A 20,086-nucleotide genomic window follows, 5' to 3' on the forward strand; every position below is an offset into this window, starting at 1 on the left:
TTATGTAATTTAAGTTGTTAATGCTGATTAAAATTTCTATTAAAAAAAAAAAAATTTAGTTCACTCTATATAACTGAAACGAAAAGATGAAAATGAGATGATACATAATTTCTAATGACAAAAAGTTTGAGATATTATTTGAGATGATTGAAAAACATAATGTAAAATAAAAATTATAAAATATATTTTGAAAAGTTTGAATTCAAACTTGTAATGGAGAGCGTCTAAAGATATTTAAACTAAGTGTAAACTGTAAAAGATGAAATGAGTTGTTGAAACTTGAAAGTGAGTGAGTTGCTGTCATTAGCACGTGTTGGAGATCTAAATGTTATTTAAGTCAAACCACTTCAACAACATTGTATTAGTATTACTGAAAGTCTGAAAAGAAGCTTCGAGCCTTCGATGACGTTACTTTAAAAAAAAAAAAAAAAAAAAAACAATAAATCGCGGCCCAAATATGAATAACACTGTACTAATTAAAATAAGAAAACTATATATGAAATTAAGAGAAAACGTCTTTTCAAGGATTTATGTGTGTTTGTTTTAGTAGTTTGAACAGCAATTTTTTTTTTAAATTGAGGTAAATTATTATTACGAAGATAAAATTTAAATAAAAAAATGTATTTAGTTAAACACTTTTAATAGTAAAAGTTTTAAAATTAATAAAAACAATTTTACCCAACCTACTAAATAACGAAGCTAGCAACCAACGTTAGAGGATGATTTAAAGTCGTTGAAATGGCGTACAACCAATTGGTTGAGAGTGTTTAATTAAATTAACAAACTTATAGGATTAAAAAAATTTAAATATTTTAATTTAAATAGAATATGATTGGATTTTGAAAATAGTAAAACAAACACATTTGTTATTTCATTCATTAAAGTACTAACATCAATCTATAATTTTTCTTTTTCTTTAAAAAAAAATACATAATACTTGAATTCGATCTAAAATCTTGTTAATTTGATACTTTATATATATATATATATATATTGAAATCTTAAAAGATACTAGAAGAAAATAAATTAGAAAAATTAATGTATGAAATTTAAAATATCAAATAGGTATAACCGTATAATATTAATCATACTTACAGCTTGAGCACTGGTCAATGACTGCAAGGTGTCATAATTCCAAGTGGTTGGTTGATAATTGGCTGACCGTCGGTTTACTGTTAATTGGGAATTTTGAGTAGCAACTGAACAACAAACCTTGAGACTGCCATGACGATCTCTGTGACTGTGTGGTGGATAAAATGTACAAGGTTTGTGAAACAAAAAGCAAGGATGCTGCAAGCACAAAAGCTCAGAAACCATTGTTTATGCACTAATACTAATGCAAGTATTTAACTTCGGTCAAATTAATGGATACTGCGTGTGTTTGCCAAGGCACGTAAATATATAGAGGGTGAAATGTTACTAGAACCTACACCTCTCAAAATCTGGGCTTCAAAATTTTGCGTGCTCCTAATTCACTGTAATTTCAATTCAACGGATAAAAAAATCTAGGTATGTGGACGAGGTTATGTGTAGAGAGGAGCCAAAATTGTGTTGAGAATCTAATTAATCATCCAAGTACGAAAGATTGATGGCCACAGAAAGTTCCTGAAGATAAGAGCAATTGAACACTCTCACTTAGTCACACCATACTTACGTTTCGTTCTGCGTGTCTGTACTTTGTATTCACGATTGATGCGTCTCCATATTTTATGGTCGATTTGAGTGGTTTAATTTTTTTTTTTCAATAATATCACATCCATAACAATTTATGTCCATAACAATTTATGTCATACTTAAATATTCCCTTTTTTGTGTCTCTGTGTGTGTGTGTGTGTGTGTGTGTGTGTGTGTGTGTGTGTGTGTTGGATTTATTTAACAATCTAGAAACGTTGAACCTTGTTTACAATAAAATTATTTTCAAAATAAAAAAAATAGTATACATTACTTTCAATGGCATATACTGGGCGGTGAGCACTTTCATACCCAGTCCATACCTACCAAAAAATTTGATTTTAATTATATTTAGAAACTATATATAGCAAATAACAATATTGAATTCACCTATAAACTCATAATAAGATATTCATAATGTTAATAGAACTTGTTCATGACGTATGAGATAGCTCAATATAAATCAATCGTTATTGAAGAGTATAAAGTATCTTATCAGAGATTTATAATTTAAAAAAGAAAATTCCCTGCCCCTGGATCTGGGTAATGTAAATGTAGTTCATACTTCATAGAGCTGCCAAACGCCACAAAAAATGACCAGTAGAGCGAGAAGAGATACCACACACACAAACATTACTAGCTTCTAGGTTCTATACTTTCGATTCACGCAGTGACAAAATATCTCTTACTCTGCCATTTACACATTGCCACATGGCCACAATAACAAATTATTGAACACAAATTCCAAAAATTAATTTCTAACAAAATTAGCTTTCGAAACGAATCATACAAAAGATTGAAGTTCACATATTAAATATCAAAAAAAAATCCTTCAAAAGTTAGCAAACAAAATTTTCAGCATAACCAGAGAAAGCAAATGAAAAACTTTCAAGAGCAAAAAATAAAATGACGAGGAATACAAAGCAGTAACATATTCTAAGCACTCTTGTCAGCCTTTGCAGCAGTAGCTGCTGCTTGTCCTCTAAGACGACCAGTCCTCCTGGCAGCAATGAGACCAACCTTTTGGCCAGGAGGAGCATCTCGGCGAACGGTACTAGCATGCCCAATGTGTTGGTGGTTACCACCACCATGGGGATGCTCAACAGGGTTCATGGCAACACCACGGACCTTGGGCCAGCAGTTCCTTTTCACTCTGAACTTATGATATGCATTTCCTGCCTTCAACAATGGCTTCTCAGTTCTGCCTCCACCTGCAACCTGGCCAACCATAGCACGGCACCCACTTGGCACAATTTTCTTGGCACCAGATGGAAGCTTAATCCTTCATAAATACAAATTTATAAACAACAGTTAACAGCCATTATAAAGTAGGAACAAGATCAGAACGAAGAGCAAGAGAGCAGGGAGATAAAACATGCAGAGATAAAGAATCGGCTGAAGAAGAAAAATTCAACAGCAACACACAAAATTTAACAAATTCTCAACAGAAAGATGACACCTAACAAAGTGATACAAAACCTCAACAGAAAGATGATATCTAGCAGAAATATTAAGTAATGAAGATACTGGCATAAGCTGACCAAAGCCATTATATTAAAGAACAGATTAAAACAAGCATACTTATGCATGCCTGCAAGAGTCCACCAAAATGCTAGGACAAGTCATATAAGTCACTTATGAGGAATCACACGGTGATATCTGCCAGATGAACATGTAATTTATCAAGGAAGTTAGAACCAAGTATAGGGCAAGAGTAAACTGAAACCACCCAAAAGAAAAGGTGCAAGACAAGAATTTCACCACATTGGCCTAAATGGAAGTTATAAGAAAATTAAATTTAATATCAATTGATGAAGCTTTGGTTTAACAGATAGAGGAGTCATTATTCATAGGAACAGCATCTTCTTACATCCATCTTAAGACACAAATGATGAAACAATTAATGGCTCAGGTAGGAATAACCCAACTGCACTAAACAAAGAAAATACAAGGACCATACTTTAACAAATTAATTTTATGTGAAAAAGAACTTCATAGCTCTAAAGAAGTAACTATACTACATGTATGATGTACCACATTGGCCTTCACTCAATCCTTCTTAATTGTCGCTTTCAAAATCACAACAGAAATCCTAAATAGATTATGGAAGAACAAATCAAACAAAACAAAACTTCAAAATACCTGGAGGTTCCATTATCAGGATTATGACTGATTACAACAGCATAATCTCCCGAAGATCTCGCGAACACGCCGCGATCACCAACGTGATGCTCCACATTACACACAACCGCACCTTCAGGAATCGAACGCAAGGGCAAAACGTTTCCGACCATCAGATTTGCCTTCTTTCCGCAGTACACGAACTGCCCGGTGTACATCCCTTCAGCCGCCACGAACAGCTCCTTCTGGTGCTGGTATCGAAAAGGGTGTCGAAATGTTACGCGAGCTAAAGGTGCGCCCCGACCCGGATCGTGGATAATCTCTGTTACCACCCCCTTCAAATACCCGTTCCTTTCACCGAAATCAAGCGAACGGAACCGGGCCGGACCCTTACGGTGGTGGGTGTGGGACTTGAAGACAGAGCCAGCACCCTTTCTCTGAGCTCGGATGACTCGACCCATTGAGTCGAATCGGTGACTCGATGGTTTTAGGGTGTTGGGGGCTTTGAAAGGGGCAGCAGCGGCTGGAAGGGTGAACGGAGGGAGGGTTAGGGCCTATGTATGTGCAGGGTTTATGGTTTTAGGGCTACTTTACAGTATTGCCCTTCATTGTATTAGATAATTTAGATTTAGGGTATTGAGATTAATCAAACTTAATTAATGAGATTCAGATAATCATTTCGATCTAGTTTCCAAATAATATTTTAGGACGGAATTGAAATTTGTTTTGTGATACTGGTCTTAAGGACATTTAACAATAGGAAAATAATACAATTATCGATGGTAGTGTACCGAATTTATGCACTGAATGACGTGACAAAATCTTGACTGTTGATTAATTTTAACTTAATATTAATCAACGGTCAAGATTTTATCACATTATTCGGTGCACAAATTCGATACACTATCGTCGGTGGCTATAACATTACTCTTAACAATATCTTTATATCATTTCATTCACAATTTCTCGTAGTATAACATATATTGTCATTGAATTAATTCCACCATTCTATGTTTTCATAGACTTTTTTATATCTTATTTAGGCAACATTATTGTATTTCCATTACTATATAATAGTTAGTGACATCCCTTTACCAAAATATTTGGCAATGGAAAATGAAGGGCATTTGAAAATTGAAATTGCATTTGCGTCCATAACTTAATCAGATTCTTTCTTCAAGATGGTGGGTAATCCAAACTGACAGTGAAATCAAGGAGACTACGTAATGCTAAAAATATTGACGATGAAAAAGAGAGCACCAACTGCCACAATTCAATTAATGTTTACTCCCTTTCTGACCTTCCGTTTAAATGTATTTAACCAAAGGTTTCTAGAACGATATGATAATCTGGCCTGGAAACTAGCTCCCTTTGGAGTGGTAAATCGATTCGACGACCTACTTTCCATATTGAGAAGGCCTTTTCTAATTTATAACTGGATGAAATCTAAAATAGAACCTATCCCTCATTCTAATGCTTTATAGAGGCTTTTCTTTCAAAGCTACTGAAAAAAAAGAAATGCTTGCAAACTTCCAAGCAACCCCGCCCTATAGAATGAATAAGGGTCAAGAACTATCCTCTGCTGGAGATCCTTTACTCAAAACCTGGAAAGCCTTGCCACGAGCTGGTCTCGAACAAGCGCTTCCAGATGCAAAAAGCATTCTATTTTGATTCTGGAACGGGGATCGGAAGCTCCTTGTTACTTCTTACCAGGGATATTTGGAAAGGTCTACTTCTTTGGTTCACTAGTTGATTCTATGGATTTCTGCTTCACTATTGAATCTTTATCATGTTTGAATCATTACTGTATTAGACTGGTCACCTCGTTTTTACTTTTATTTGACTGTTTCAAGTATCAATAATGCTACAGACACCGATATTTTTACGTTGAAATCTTATACCGATCTACGTATCCTGTGATTCACACCAACAAACCAGACACGTTTCATGTTATTAAATTTTTTTCTAGTGAACAGTCGTTCATCAACTATGGACAGAAGTCCCTATTTAAAGGACGTCCGTCCATTATTAATGGTTTTAAAAAATTAAAAAAAATTGAGGACTTCTGTTCATCAGTTATGGACGGCCGTCCCTGAATTTTGGATAGACGTCCGCAAATAAAGGATGCCCGTCCATAATATAAATATCGGCCGTTCATTTTAAGTAGACGATCGTCCATATTATATGGACGATCGTCCACCTATAATGGATATCCGTTCATAATTTAAACTAAAAAAATTAAAAATAAAAATTATGGACTCCCATCTATCTTATGGACGGCGTCCTACTGAATGAATAGGTGTCTTTATTAGATGAACGTCCATGGTTTAAATAAAAAAAAAAGTATTAGGCGCGTGTCCATTTCCCTATTTAATAGCACCTGCTTTTTACTATATTTTCATGGCACCTGCTTCTTGACTTTTTCTTTCCATGGAATTATTCCCAAACCTGTAAAGAGTCACTCTTTCAACAACTAAAGTTGCTCTGACATTTTCAATAAACAACACTCAAATTCAGGCCTGCTTTTTCAGCTTACACAACTTTGATCGGTGCTTTTCTGCAGTTCATGAATCTGATCTCGTGCTTGCAGACGTTTTGCAAATAAAAATTCTTAGTATGGACGGGCGTCCAAGTCAAAGAAGTTGAGGGAAGCTTCTTTGTCAAAGAAGTTGAGGGAAGCTTCTTTAAGCATATAATGTCCGTCCATTATTTTTCTTTTAAAATTTTTTAGACACGCATCTATTCTTTGTGGACTGCTATCCAATCTTTTTTTATTTTTTATAAGCATTGTTAATGGCCGGACGTTCGTTATGAACACTCGTCCATTAATTTTGTTAAATAAAATTTTATTATTAAAATATTGGATAGACGTCCGTCCATTTTTTGGGACAACCGTCTATAATTAATTTTGTTTATATTTTTTATTCTATTTTACTGATGGACGGGAACCCTTTAAATAGGGACGTCCGTTCATAATAAATGGACCCCCGTCCATATAATATGGACGAGAGTCCATGTAAGTAAACGGCCGTCTATATTCGATGAACGGCCGTTCACTAAAAAAAAAAAATTTAATAACGTGAAACGTGTCCAGTTTACTGGTGTGAATCACGGGACACGTAGACCGGTACAAGATTTCGGTATAAAAATGTCTATACGTATAGCATTATTGTTCAAGTATTGCCTTACTGGAGAAGATATATAACCATTGGTCCATCTTTATGGATTACAATGTTTGAAAAGCAAAATTTCCAGATAATTTTTTTTTTTTTTTTTTTTTTGATATAAGTAGGAATCCAGAATTCTTTTTCAAAATCATTTTTAAGAAAGCAGCAAACACTTCCACAGTTGTTTCAATCAATTGCCTGAAAAATTAATAGGTGTGATAAAATTTGATTGATTTCTAGTGAATATTTCTTCCATACAGATTATATATCTTAAGTATCTAAAAATCACAATTTGAACGACATTACAAAAATCAAATCACTTCTGAAATTAGAAAATATACTATAATCGATATTTGCATGAGTTTTTTTTTTCCCTTAATTGTATTGTTCTTTTATTCTTCTTACTAATGCTTCATGAATTGGATAAGTTACGGAGACAATTTTTACAATGAAAAAACTTTATTTTGGATTAAAATATTTGTATCTGAAAACTATCTTGAAGACTTGAGGATTTTTAACACTCAGCAAATGAAACTTTTTGACGTTCCAGTCCGGCCCGGCCATTTAATTTACAGCATTGGCAGCAGGAGATCGTAGATTTGGGTAGAGCAAGCAAACAAAGCGGGAGAATACTTCTTCGTATACGGACGCTCCACCAGAGTTTTGATTCGCAGCAGCAGAATTTGGCCAGTAGATTTTGCAATTGAGACACCGTTGGAACTTCAGTACCTCCGAAGTTGCTAGTTACGTCGTGCTCAAACTAGGACCATTTTTTTGTTTCTATTATTTCTTAAAGGTGTCTTTCGTAATTGAATTTCTTGATGTTCTTACGATTAGTTAACATCTCATTCTCCAGTTACTTTTGCAATTTTCCATGTGTTATAGATATGCGAGTTCAGTTGTTTATTGATTTTAGTTCTCATTTCAATCCAAGTGTTAATGAAATTTGTCACTGTAATTTGTGCTATCGTCCTATTGTCATAGTTGATTTCTTTTAGTTTTGACCACTGATGAGGTGTCTTCAGTATCTGTTTTTTGATGTTGTTAATTTTGTTATTGATATATGATAATTATTGCTGCCTTCTTAACACTTATGCTCCCATTGTTGCCGTTGTCATTGGCTTGTAGCCAATTAATTTCTGATTTTGTTGTTTGTGACTACTTCTTTTATTTGTGTTGCCGTTGTTTCTGAAATCCTGTTACTGACGGTTACTGCTATTTTTTTTCCATAAGATCGCTAATATAGCCTTGTTGGTAATGAAATTTTAATGTAATGTCTGCTGAGCAAGGAATTTCAATTAGTGAAGTGGTTTAATGACATGAAGAACCCAAGTTTCAAGTGACTGAAATATGTTCGAACCCATTATGATTTTGCAGTCACTTTTGTATTTTTAGTATCTGAAATTGTGAAGTCATTAAAATAATTGTGGTACAGTTTTGGATGCCAGATGGGGGAGCTGGCAGTTGATAAACATGTAAATACATAATATCAGTGGAAAAGGTGTGTGTTAGCTTACTCCACTCATACACTTCCACACACATCCATTAAGATATACAGTTGAGGTTGTTCACCAGAGTGTTATGGTTATATATTCATTGTTTTCTTAGAAAAATGATACTTTTGAATCTGTAGTGATGGAGCATTTGAGAATGAAAGGGGCATATTGGGGATTGACGACTCTGGATCTTTTAACTTTTAAGAAAACTTGATATTGTATATAAAGAAGAAGTTATTTCATGAATGATGAAGTGCCAACGTGAGTCTGGTTTGTAGAGAAGCCTATTTTTATACAAACATTGATCTTTTATTCTAGGCAATCGTGACAACTCTCTCAATTCATCCATAAATGCTCACATTTCTTCACACACACACACACACACACACACACACACACACACATATATATGTGTATCTGGATGAAATAATTAATGCTTATTACTTGACAGTTCAAGAAATCTAAACCATACAGCATTGACTGATACATTTTTCATATTATTATCAGTTAAGAGATCAGGGTGTTGATAAATTCAGATGATAATAACAAAGGGATGGATGATGGAAATTTTTTGTTATGTAGGTGGATTTGCTGGTAATATTGGATATGATCCACATATACTGTTTACCCTCAGTGCTGTCAGATTTTCTTGACATTGATAAGCCAGATGTTCTTGACATTGATAAGGTGTCAAATTGTATCCTTATTGTTTGGAATTGGAAATTTGTTTGTCGGATTGTCACTCTTCATTACAAAGCTACTTCACCATGCAATCTATAACTCTTTGCTTCTCAGAAAATCTTTGAAATACAAAGTTCTAGTTATAATCATGATTTTCTTTCCACATATGTAGAATTTCATTTGATTGACATGGCAATTAGTGAACCGTGATTGTTATAGTTGTCACTTCTGTCATGTTCTTGCTTACTCAAGTATGAAGAAGTAAACAGGCAAACAGATTGGCTGCCGGAACTTTAAATTTTAACCCTTTGTTTCACTTAAATTTCAAGTCAGATATTGCTGGGCTGCAAAATGAAGATGGATCCTTTTCCGGGGACGTGGGGCAAAGTGGATACACGGTTTGGTTTGCCAGATTCTTTGTTTTACATGCATCCAGTGCATGTTTTCTCCTCTACCATTTTCTTTTTCTTTTGTAGATTCTCATGTATTGCCATATGTTGTCTCTCAAATATTACACCGACTCGATAAAATCAATGTAGATAAGGTTGTGAACTACATAGTGAGTTGCAAAAATCTGGATGGTGGATTTGGATGCACTCATGGTGGGGAGTCTTATGCATGGATTTCCATCATCTAGGGTGCTCTTTATTATTCTGTACTTCAGGATAGAAAGCCATAGAATTTGCATGCTGATTCTTATATGACAACAGCCACATCAACTATGATAATGGGTTGAATTTCCTGTTATCTCTCGGAAATTGTTTGATCTCTATCTCCGACTTGTCCTTGTAAAATTCTTGCTGATTGCAATATTAGTGTGTATTGAATTGAGATCCGAAGATCACGTAGAAGATAAGAAGATCACGTAGAAGATAATGCAGAAGGTGCAAAGCAGGCCAAACCTCAACGAGCGGAGAAGAAATAGCAACAATCCTGGACCTTTATTTTCGGTTCTGTTTTGTTACTTGATTTACGTAACAGGCTTTGTTTTTGAATTTTATATATTATCTTTAGTAGGCGTCAGTTACTCAGAGCAGTATTATAAAGTCTTATACTCTGTACACAAAAAATATAAAATACTAAAATTTTTCACAGCCAATAGGTTTGTTAATTTCTACATGGTATCAGAGCGAACGACTTACGTCCTTTCCTAAACTTCTTCATCTCTCATCTCTGCTCACGTCTCTCCTCTTTTCTTTCTCATTCCCCTCCATAGCCACCATGGCCGCTTCTGCCAATACTTCCTCTACTTCCAACAACACTCCCAGCACTCTCCCTACCTTCAATCCTTCGTCCAGCATTAATATCACAAAACTTACCCGCACCAACTTTCCAACTTGGAAAGCAACCATCCTTCCCTATCTTAAGGGTCAGAAAGTGTTTGGCTATGTTGATGGCACTATTAAAATGCCTGCGCAGCAAATTCCTCTTAGTGATGGCACCATGCAACCGAACCCAGCCTTTGAAATCTGGGAAACTTAAGATAATCTTATTCTAAGCTGTATTAATGCCTCTCTTACTGATGATGTACTCAAGCAGGTAGCACACTGCACAACTTCTTATGCAGTCTGGACATCTCTTCACACTGCTTTTGCTACACAATCAAAAGCCAAGGCCATCCAAGTCCGTTCGCAGCTTGCTACTACTCGGAAAACTACTCAGTCTATTACCGACTATTTCATGTGTGTGAAGATGCTGTCTGATGACCTTGCTATGGCAGGACAGCCCCTTAAATGTGATGAAATCATCACATATCTACTCGCTGGTCTTGGACCCGAGTATGATGCTCTTGTTACCACAGTTTCTATTAAAGAAAATGTCACCCTAGAAGAGGTGTACTCTATGCTACTCACCTGTGATGCACGTGTGCAGCAACATCATCAAGCTCTCTTGTCTGCCACACCATCGGCCAATGTTGCTACCAAGCAACAATCTTTTTCTGGATCTCGTGGCCGCAGCAACAATTCTCTTTTTCGAGGCAGGGGCCGTGGCCAACACTCCTCCCGTGGTAGAGGTAATTTCCAAACTGCTTCTCGTTCAAATAACAACTACAATAATCTTTGGTGTCAGCTATGTGATAAACCTGGCCATACTGCGGCTCGCTGCTTCAAGAGATTTGATAGTCACTTTCTTCCACAACCTCCTTGCCCAACTCCTCAAGCCAACATTGCCTCCAACCAACTCTCTCAACACTCAACAGAGCAAGAATGGCATGCCGACACTGGAGCTACGCACCATTTGACTAACAACTTCAACAATCTTAATGTTCGTGGTGAAGAGTATGCTGGAAATTTGGAGATGGCACAGGTTTGCACATAACTCACCTAGGCAAGGCTTCCTTATCCACACACTCTCACTCGTTTGTCCTTGATCAAATATTAGTTGTCCCTCAAATTACCAAAAATCTGATTTCCGTTAAGAAATTCACTGAAGATAATCCTGTCTATTTTGAGTTTCATGCTTCTATTTTCTTGATCAAGGATTACTCGGGGAACACCCTGTATAAGGGTATCGTCAAGGATGGTCTTTACTGTTTTTCCCAGCCTCTTCAACGTTTATATCCCAAAGCTCTTGTTGGTGTCCGTGTCTCAGTCTCAGATTGGCATTGTCGGCTTGGACACGCATCTTACAACACTGTCAATCATGTTATCCGCACCAATCACCTTTCATTTATTTCCAATAAAAGGCACCGCATATGCCCTGAATGTGAGATGGCAAAAAGCCATAACTTACCTTTTTCAGTTTCTGTACCTCATGTTACGCAGCCCCTAGAACTGATTTATTCAGATGTATGGGGGCCTAGTTCCATAATTTCGAGCTACGGCTCTCGTTATTATGTTTGTTTTTTGGATGCTTTTACAAAATTTATTTGGTTATTTCCTCTTAAGCAAAAATCTGATGTTGAAAGTGTTTTCTTAAACTTTCAGACGTATGTTGAACGCCACTTTAACACCAAAATTAAGGCTATTCAAACTGATTGGGAGGGTGAGTATCGTAGACTAAATACATATTTTTCCAAATGTGGTATTCAACATCGTCTGGCTTGCCCATACACTCATGAGCAAATGGGATCCGTTGAAAGACGACATCGCCAAATTGTTGAAATGGGTCTAGCCTTATTAGCCTATGCTAATCTGCCAAAACCATATTGGGAGGATGCATTTTTAACTGCTGTGTATATTATTAATCGTCTTCCTAGTAAAATTCTGAATAATTGCTCTCCCTTTGAAAAAGCTTACAATCAAAAGCCAAATTATAACTTTATGCGTGTTTTCGGTTGTGCTTGTTGGCCTAATTTACGCCTTTATAACAAACATAAATTTGAGTACAGATCTAAAATATGTATTTTTATTGGCTACAGTCTCTCACATCAAGGGTATAAGTGTCTTGATTTATCTACTGGCAAAATCTTTGTGTCCCGTCATGTTATCTTTGATGAAGCTTTTTTTCCTTACAAATCTAACACTTCTTCATCCATAGTTCCCGAGTCAGCCACTATCACCTTACCATCCAATCTACATCCAAGTGTCTCGAATTCTCTCACTCTACCTACAGGTGATGTTACTAGTGCCAATCCTGTCTCTCCGCATGAATCTGATATTATGCCAGCTGCTGCTTCTACAACTGAAGTGTCAAATGCGGTGCCACCTCCAGTAATGCATGCAGTTCGTCCCTCTATTGTCGATGCACCTCTTCCTTCCACCATAACCAGAAAGATGACTACCATATCACAGACAAACTCTCTCAAACTGAAGCAACCATATGTTGGGTTCATCAAATACCCACTGCCTCAAGCACTTGTTGTTGAATCCTGCCACACCAAGGTTGAGCCAATCTCCTTTACTGAAGCTTTAAAGAACCAAAAGTGGAGAGAAGCCATGAACGTGGAATTTAATGCTCTCTTATGAAATAAGACTTGGGATCTTGTACTAGCTCGTTCCGATATCAATCTTGTTGGAAATAAATGGGTTTACCGTATAAAGACTCACGCCGATGGAACTGTGGAGAGGTACAAGGCACGATTGGTCGCTAAAGGTTATCATCAACAACATGGTGTTGATTTCCTCGAAACCTTTAGTCCTGTCGTCAAACAAGGAACCATTCGGTTGGTATTGTCTATAGCTCACTCAAAGAATTGGTGTATTCGGCATCTGGATATCCAGAATGCCTTTCTTCATGGGCTGCTACATGATGAAGTGTATATGTGCCAACCTCAAGGGTACGTTCATCCAGATTTTCCCACGCATATATGCCGCTTAGAGAAAAGTTTGTATGGCCTTCGTCAAGCTCCCCGTTCTTGGTTTTCTCGATTGACAGACCACTTGCTTCAATATGGTTTTGTTGGCTCTAAATCTAATCCTTCTCTTTATATTCTACAGACTGAAAATTCCCACCAAAGGACCTTTCAGAAACTTTTCAACTCAATCATTTTCGTTAAATCATGCATTATATGGATTACCAAAGTTAGGCGTACCTCTGTGCGAGGGTGGCACCATTAAACGATCTAAGACAACCTCTACACTTGTATTGAAATATATTTTGCCTCATATCTTGTCAATTTTATTGATAGTGATTGTCATAATTGTCTTCATAAGGTGTCAGTACAGGAGAAATTTTTTTTCCAATTGATGAAGTGGATTTGCTACCTCTAGCAAAATGGAGAAGAACATCATATATAGAAATTTGACAAGCAATTGATGATTTTGGCGACTGCAACTTGCTTGGTACAAGTAGTTTTGGCTCAATATTTAAAGGGATACTTTTAGATGAGACGAATGTTGCGATAAAGGTTTTTAATTTACAAGTAGAGCGTATACTTAGAAGCTTCGACTCTGAATGTGAAGTGTTGCGCAACATTCATCATCGAAATCTCATAAAAATCTTGAGCAGTTGTAGTAATATTGATTTTAAGGCCGTGATACTTGAATTTATGCTGACTGTAGCCTTGAGAAGTGGTTGTATTCTCACAACTATTTTCTAGATATGCTGGAAAGGTTGAATATAATGGTAGATGTTGCATCTGCTCTTGAGTACCTCCATTACGGTTATTCAACACCTATCATCCACTATGATTTGAAGCCCAATAATATCCTACTAGATGAAGATATGGTTGCACATGTGAGTGATTTTGGTATTGCAAAATGTTAGGAAACGATCAAGTCATTGCAGCGGAAAACAAAAATTATTTACAACATGGGTTGTTCCTTAGAACCAAGATCAGGGCACAAATTTATAGTTTATACATTATATTAGAATCTGCAGAAAAAAAAATCAGTTTAGAGTTAAGAAATCATACGAACGTTTAGAGGCTCCTCCAATTTGTCTCTGAACGGGTTTCGCTATCAATCCAAGGGTAGGATCGAACCAACGGTAGTCCACACAAAGATAACCCCAAAGAACTAAAGAGGGATTTGCTAGATCCTCTTTAGCCTTAAGAACCAAGAACAAAATCAATAATATTTTGATTCAACATAAAAGCAATCTAGCGTGGGAAGAGAAAAAAGGGGCTGGAATTTTTAATCTTAATGATTGAATGAAATGTTATATCATTTCAAAAAAAAACTATGCACTTATATAGTACGCACAATGCCCTATTCTCTCATGGAATAGGCTTGGACACCAACCCAAACAACCCCTATGTCCAAATAGCCCCATTTAGATATTTTAATTATTATTATTATTATTTCAATTAAATTCAATATATATATATATATATACACATTTAACAATAACAATAATTCATTTAAATATATGAGAACACATAATTAAATATAATCTCACTTATTTAATTTTTAATATCAAATTAAACAAAGGCTACAACGTCAACAAATTTAATTGCACGGTGAGATTACCAAAATACCCTTTTGCCTAAAAAGATGAAAACGTCCTTATAATTAAACTGGTTCTTAAATTATCTTCTATGTGTGTGACCCGTAGACTCCTTATCATACCGGTAGTGTGTAGTATCACGATTAACACCAATTAATCGTCTCACTATACATAGACCAAGATTGGCCCCTAGCAAGGCATCATGGCCACGCGATAGATTCGGATTCAGCGAAGCAGCTACTTGTCAATGATATGGTTACCGTACAATTCAATCTTTCATCATCTGTTATCTCAACGAGACTGAGGCACAAAAATAGTGTCAACCTCAGTTACTCTCGATATGTATATATTCAATTACTGGACCAATGACCAGAATAATAATCTAGATAGAGCAAGAACTCAATCCCATTGTGGCCATAGTTTGTGTCATTACCATTTACTAAATTGCGCTGTGAGATAACTTCTCCGGTACCCGGGAGTGATGAATCCTCATCGATCCACCATAGTCTTGATACACTCCTTGATGCAGCCAATCACTACCGTATTGACAGCTCTTAATAGAACTGCATTGGGCTAGTATCAAACTGCACCAATCGGTGCACAAGGCGCTCTGGTGATCTCAAGTCTAAGGATCACATGCACCACCATTCGTTAGAGGATTTGTTCCATAGACAATGTGGTTACCATCCATATGGAATCCTTTGGTGGGTCAGTCCAATGAACTTGCCTACAGCAAGCACCCATGTGTTACACCATGTTGTCACTAAGCAAACTTGACAAGTGAGATCAGTCACTGCCTTTCGACATGGTCATTCAACACTATGATAGCCTTACCGTATTATCAATGCCATTACTTCAGAATAATACTAGGCTACAGATGTTTCTAAAATGGCCACCATATAAGCTCATAGGGTTCTCACTATCAAGATTTGAAATACTTGATACCCTTGTCATGGTTCTACCATTCTAAGGACATATATTAATACATACAATAATGATTTACGCGATATAGAATAAAATGTCTTTTTATTGATCAATGAACATTATTACAAAGAGTCAATTCTACAATAATTGATTAGCTCTAGGGCACCCACTCTAACAATCTCCCACTTGCACTACAACCAATCATTCATATATTTAATACCAAATGATCTCAAGTGCCTTTCATGTTTCTGCTGCGATAGAGGCTTTCTCAGTGGATCTGCAAGATTGTCGTCAGTATGCACTTTACTGATCTGCACATCTTTCCTCTCAACTATTTCTCTGATGAGATGGAATCATCTAAGTATGTGTCTGGACTTCTGATGAGACTATGGTTCCCTAGCTTGAGTGATTGCTCCATTGTTGTCACAATAGATGTCTATTGGATCAACAATCGTGGAAACCACACCAAGTTTGGTGACGAACTTCTTAATCTAGACTGTCTGCTTGGCTACATCTGATAATGTAGTATACTCAGCCTTCATTGTAGAGTCCGCTATAGTGCTTTGGTTAGAGCTCTTCCAGCTCACTGCACCCCCGTTGAGATAAAATACAAACTCTAATTAAGATCAATAATCATCTTTGTCCGTTTGGAAACTAGCATCACTGTATCCTCTTAAAGTGAGCTCATCTTCCCCTCCATAAACCAAGAACATATATTTAGTCCTCTTCAGGTACTTAAGAATGTTCTTGACAGCCATCTAGTGACACTCATCTGGATTCGATTGATATCTACTACAAGTGCTCAAAGTACATGAGACATCAATCCGAGTACATAGTATGACATACATGATGGATCCAATTGCTAATGCATGTGGGATCCTCTTCATCCTATCTCTCTCATCTTGTGTCCCAGTACACATTTCCTTAGAGAGATAAACACCATGTGACATCGGAAGGAATCCTTTCTTGAATTCTTCCATACTGAATCTTTTCAGTACTTTGTCAATATATGCACTCTAACTTAGGCCAAGCAACCTACGCGATCTATCATGATAGATCTTTATTCCAAGGATGTAGGTTGCTTCCCCTAAGTTCTTCATGGAGAAGCACTTGGATAACCAAGTCTTTACCGACTGCAAGTTTGGTATATCATTTTCGATCAGAAGTATGTCATCGACATACAACAATAGGAATGCCACTGCACTCCCACTCACTTTCTTGTAAACAGAGGGTTCATCTTCGTTCTTGATAAAACCAAATTCTTTTACGACTTCATAAAAATGAATGTTCCAGCTCCTTGAAGCTTGCTTGAGTCCATAAATGGATCTTTGCAACTTGCATACCCTATTAGCTTGCCCATCAAGAATGAAAACATCGAGTTGTGTCATATACACATCCTCTTCAAGGTTTATGTTTAGGAAAGCTGTTTTGACATCCATTTGTCAAATCTCATAGTCATGATATGCAGCAATCGCAAGCATAATTCGGATGGATTTAATTATGGCAACCGGCGAAAAGGTTTCTTCATAGTCAATACCATGAATTTGTTTGAAACCTTTGACAACCAGTCGTGCCTTATAAGTATGCACCTTGCCATCTACGTCAGTCTTTTTCTTAAAGACATTTACACCCTATGGATTTTACCCCTTCAGGTGGTTCTACTAGAGACTATATTTGATTCTGGTACATGAAGTCCATCTCAGATTTCATGGCTTCAAGCCATTTAATGGATTCTGGATCCGATATAGCGTCTTCATAGGTCTTAGATTCATTGTCTTGGTAGACTAGTACATCACCATGTTGAGTCACGAGATAACCGTATCTCTCAGACTCATGGCGTACTCTCCCAGATCTACATAGCTCCTGTGCTACCTGAGATGGTTCACTTTGATCCACAAGTTGTTGAATAACCTCCTCTTGATGTTCAACCACTTCCTGTGGCACATCATCCCGTCCTTCGTCTAGTATTATTTGTGGTTCTAGAACTTCATCGAGTTCTACTTTTCTCCCACTAGTACTTTTTAGAAAAAATTCCTTTTCTAAAGAGACACCAGAACAAGCAACAAAGATTTTGCGCTCTTCTAGGTGGTAGAAATAGTATCCTTTGGTCTCCTTTAGATACCCCACAAATATACATTTACAGGATTTTGTGCCCAGCTTGTTCGAAGTCAATTTCTTAACATAAGCTTCACAACCCCAAATCCTTAGATAAGACAAGTTGGGTTTTCACCTACTCCATAGTTCATATGAAGTCTTATCTATAGACTTTAACGGCACACGGTTCATAACGTGAGTTGCAGTCTCTAGGGCACAACCCCATAATGATTCAAGTAGATAACTAAAACTCATCATGGACCTAACCATGTCAAGTAAGGTCCTATTCCTCCTTTCAGATACTCCATTGTGTTGGGGTGTATACGGAAGGGTGAGTTATGATACTATCCCACATTCCTTTAGGTATTCAGAAAACCCTGAGTTTAAGTATTCACCTCCTCGATCCGACCGAAGAGCTTTAATTCTTTTGCCCAACATATTCTGTACTTCATTCCTGAATTCCTTGAATTTATCAAAGGCTTCATATTTATGTCTCATAAGGTAGATATAACCATATCTACTGAAATCATTAGTAAATGTGATGAAGTATGAATATCCACCTCTGGTCTCAAGTGTTAATAGGCCACATACATCACTATGGATGATACTTAACAGCTCAGTAGCCCTTTCACCTTGTCCTGTGAAAAGAGACTCGGTCATCTTGCCTAATAGGCATGACTCACATACCTCAAATGACTGAAAGTCAAAAGGGTCCAAAACTACATGACCCCAATCTACAGTGCTAGAGGTATGTCTGGTTTTGATCGCTATGTTTAGCTTTCTTGGTTTCAACATTGAGAATATCCTTATTGTTTAAATCAAGAACATATAACCCGTTATATAACCTTGCAATTCCAAATAGAATACCATTCAAACTAAAGGACAATAATCCATTAGATATCTCAAAATGATACCCTATATTATCCAAAACGGATACTAAAATAATATTTCTAGAAATAGAAGGTACGTAATAACAATTATGTAGTTCCAACAACAAGCCCATAGGAAAAGATAAACAGTAAGTCCTTACAGCCAATACAACCACATGTGCTCTATTTCTAACTTGTAGGTCTACCTCTCCCTTGGTGAGCACTCAACTCTACCTTAGCCCCTGTACATCAGTACAAATATAAGAACCACATCCTGTGTCAATGACCCAAGATGTTGAGGGAGAGAAGTTAATTTCAATCATAAATATACCTGAAGCCAAAGCATCTGACTTCTTCTTGCTTGCGAGGAAAGCCTTGCAGTGTTTCCTCTAGTGGCCAGACTTGCCATAATAGAAGCTGACTACTTTCTCGCCCTTCCTTATGCCACTCTCAAGCTCAAGAGCACCATATCCTTTGGGCTTGGGCTTGGGCTTGGGTTTGGCCTTGGCTTTACCCTTGCTGTTACCATTTCCTTTGCTTGCAGCAACCAGTAAAACAGGCTTGGACTTCTTCAAGTCATGCTCTATAGTCCTTAGCATGTTCAAAAGCTCCGACAAGGTCTTCACCATTGTGTTTATATTGAAGTTCATTATGAACGGTGCATAAGAGTCAGACAAGGATTGCAGAATCAAATCCATTTGTAATTCTACATCCAACTCAATTCTCAAAGTCTCAAACCTCTCTATGTACTCGATCATCTTGAGCACATGAGGACCAACTTAGGCTCCCTCAGTTAGACGACTTCCGAACAGTGGTTTTGACACCTTATACCTCTCATGTCAAGCATTTCGTTGAAAAGCTCCTTAAGGTGAGAATAATGGTAGCAGCGTCCATATTCTCATGCTGCTTTTGCAGCACTGGTGTCATCCATGCTAACATCAAGCATTGAATGCCATCATTATCATCAAAGAACTTTTGATAAGTGTCCTTTACTTCTTGAGTGGCATCAGGATCAGGCTCAGCCATGTATGGCTTTTCAAGGATATATAATTTCTTTTCTGACTTGAGTATAATTCGAAGATTACGATACCAGTCTGAGAAATTGGATCCATCCAACCTGTTTTCTTTCTCAATTATCAGTTGCAAGTTTATAATGCTCATTTTGGTGAATCTACAATTGTAGAAAAGATAAAGTCATTATAAAGTTCATTATTATCTAATATGGTCTTTTATT

At 36.8% G+C, this 20,086-nt stretch overlaps 1 protein-coding gene across 1 annotated transcript; it reads right to left on the bottom strand.

The window, feature by feature from the left end:
- Window positions 1-2,414: 2,414 nt before the first annotated feature.
- Window positions 2,415-4,359, bottom strand: LOC116123224 (60S ribosomal protein L8). Its single transcript, XM_031409027.1, has 2 exons — window positions 3,814-4,359; window positions 2,415-2,953 (listed from the first exon to the last, which is right to left on the bottom strand). The coding sequence occupies exons 1-2, from the start codon at window positions 4,251-4,253 to the stop codon at window positions 2,608-2,610; spliced, it is 786 nt and encodes a 261-aa protein (XP_031264887.1). The 5' UTR covers window positions 4,254-4,359; the 3' UTR covers window positions 2,415-2,607.
- Between the last annotated feature and the right edge of the window lie 15,727 nt (window positions 4,360-20,086).

Source organism: Pistacia vera, unplaced genomic scaffold, assembly GCF_008641045.1.
Source record: "Pistacia vera cultivar Batoury unplaced genomic scaffold, PisVer_v2 Contig1027, whole genome shotgun sequence".
Lineage (NCBI taxonomy): Eukaryota > Viridiplantae > Streptophyta > Magnoliopsida > Sapindales > Anacardiaceae > Pistacia > Pistacia vera.